General features: G+C 41.6%; 1 protein-coding gene across 1 annotated transcript in view; it reads left to right on the top strand.

Moving 5' to 3' along the window:
• Positions 1-2,442, top strand: part of CFAP47 (cilia and flagella associated protein 47) — a 458,234-nt gene that overhangs the window by 5,312 nt on the left and 450,480 nt on the right. Inside the window, 1 exon segment of the mRNA XM_015571970.1 lies at positions 654-805. Within this exon segment, the coding sequence (XP_015427456.1) occupies positions 654-805 (152 nt within the window).

Raw genomic sequence — 2,442 nt, 5'->3', positions numbered from 1 at the left:
GGCCCAGGGGAAGCGAGCCTGGGTCCTGGGTGCCTGTGGCCAGCCAGAGGGAGGGAAGCCCAGGTCTCAGGTGCCTGCAACTGGCCAGAGGAGGTAATCCTGGGTCCTGGGTGTGGGGTGAGGCAGAGGTGGTTAAGGGCAATCAGGCCAGCAGGGGAGCAGTTACAGGCAATCAGGCAGGCAGGCAGAGTTGATTGGGGGGGATCAGGCAGGCAGGTGAGTGGTTAGGAGCCAGCAGTAGCAGATTGCGAGAGGGTTGTCCGACTGCCGGTTTAGGCCTGATCCCTGTGGGATCACCCCCCCACCTCCTGTGCAAAAATTTTGTGCACTGGGCCATTAGTCCTATATAATAAAACCCTAATATGCAAATTGACTGAACGGCAGAACGACCGGTTGCTATGAAGTGCACTGACCACCAGGAGGCAGACGCTCAATGCAGGAGCTGCCCCCTGGTGGTCAGTGTGCTCCTATAGGGGGAGCGCTGCTCAGCCAGAAGCTGGGCTGAGGGATCCACCTCAACCCCCCAGTCGTGCACTGGGCCTCTAGTGTCTTGATATAGCTCTTGAAATAATGTATATACCTAACTATAGTTGCTCACATTATTCCTTATTAGGAGTTAAGACATGTAATTTGATTTTTTTCTACCATTGAAGTTCAAACTGGTTTTGCCAAGTATGGATAAAGAAATTGCTTCTGGACTTCATATGACAGCTGTGGTGGAATATCATCCTAATAAAAATGAAGATATTTCTGACCAACTATTTATTGCAGTAGGAAACAAAGCAATAGAGGTCCCTCTTATTGGGTATGTATGCTTCACATTTCATACTGACATTTTGAACACTCTTCAAATAAAAATTAGGGTTAAAGTAATATTCATTATATTCCCTGGCTAAAAGGGCTTGTTGTATTTATAGTTTCCTTACAGTTGAACTTACTGGACAAATGTTTAGCAAATTGTGATTTAAAACAAATGACTAGTTTGCTGGTATATTTTTATTAGGATAACTTAAAAACATTTAACAATTGCATGTATTCTTTTTTTCTTGATCTCACATCCAATTTTATTTCCCCTATATTTTTTTGGTACCTATAGACAGAAAGATTTAGTAAAGAAAGCTCTAGCCTGGCAGTTGTACACAGTGGTTGAGCATTGACCTATGAACCAGGAGGTCTTAGGTTCAGTTCCTGGTCTGGGCTCGATCCCCAGTTGGGGGCGTGTAGGAGGCAGTCAATCACTGATTCTCTCTTACCATTGATGTTCCTATCTCTCTCTCCCTCTCCCTTCCTCTCTGAAATCAATAAAAATATATAAAAAAAGAAAAAGAAAAAAGAAAGCTATATTTGTCTACCAGCTGCAGAATTAATATTGAAATATTAATATGATGTTGGTATTAGAATATGCCATTTTATTTTTTTCCTTGTGTTTTTGTATTTTTCTAAACCAAATTTAGATCTGCAATTATTTTGGTTCTCTGTGTTGTTGAGAATTTCTGATTTTGCATATCATCCCATTCTGCATAGGAATCAAACAGTCGATACACGTTAGAAAATAGACAACCTATTAACCTATTACAAATATTTAATTTACATTTTGTATTTTATTTTAAGTAGGGCCATTTTGGGTCCATTCTGCATATTGACATACCTATGACTAACATTCAGATTTCCTTGCTTGTGCTGTATATGGAGAGAAGTGTTGAAGATACTTCTGCCTTTGAAAATGGATTTTGTCTTATTCCCATAGCATGCCCTCTCTCATCAGAGGCCAGCTGCTCACCAGAGTTGCAATATAAGGACAGTTCTGCCCCCTTAAAGTGTGAAGGACAGTGCTGAAGGGAGAAGTAGTAGGCGAGCTTGCTGCTATATTTCTTTCTTTCTTTCTTTTTTTTTTTTTACAAATGCAGTTGATTGAAGATGAATATGCAATTATAAGAAATAATTACTTGTGCATTTCCCTCAATGGTACCATTTTGCAAAAACAATAAGATAATAGAACTAGAAAATTTACATCGAACAATCTACCTACTGTATTCAGATTGCCACAGCTTGACTTAAACTCCTGTGTGTATGTGTATATGTATGTATAAGCTTTTAAATTCTGTACAATTTTTTTTAACTGTGTAGGATTTTATATCTACTACCACATTCAAGATACTGAGTAGTTCCGCCCTGACCGGTTTGGCTCAGTGGATGGAGCGTCAGCCTGCGGACTCAGGTCCCAGGTTCAATTCCGGTCAAGGGCATGTACCTTGGTTGCAGGCACATCCCCAGTAGGGGGTGTGCAGGAGGCGGCTGATTGATGTTTCTCTCTTATCAATGCTTCTGACTCTATCCTTCTCCCTTGCTCTCTGTAAAAAATCAATACTAGAGACCCGGTGCACAAAAATTTGTGCACTGGCAGGGGTGGGGGTGTCCATAAGCCCCACTTGTGCCCTCTCC

This window comes from Myotis davidii, unplaced genomic scaffold (assembly GCF_000327345.1).
Source record: "Myotis davidii unplaced genomic scaffold, ASM32734v1 scaffold1107, whole genome shotgun sequence".
NCBI lineage: Eukaryota > Metazoa > Chordata > Mammalia > Chiroptera > Vespertilionidae > Myotis > Myotis davidii.
Note: the sequence above shows the minus strand (reverse complement) of the source record. Positions and strands in the feature narration are given on the sequence as shown.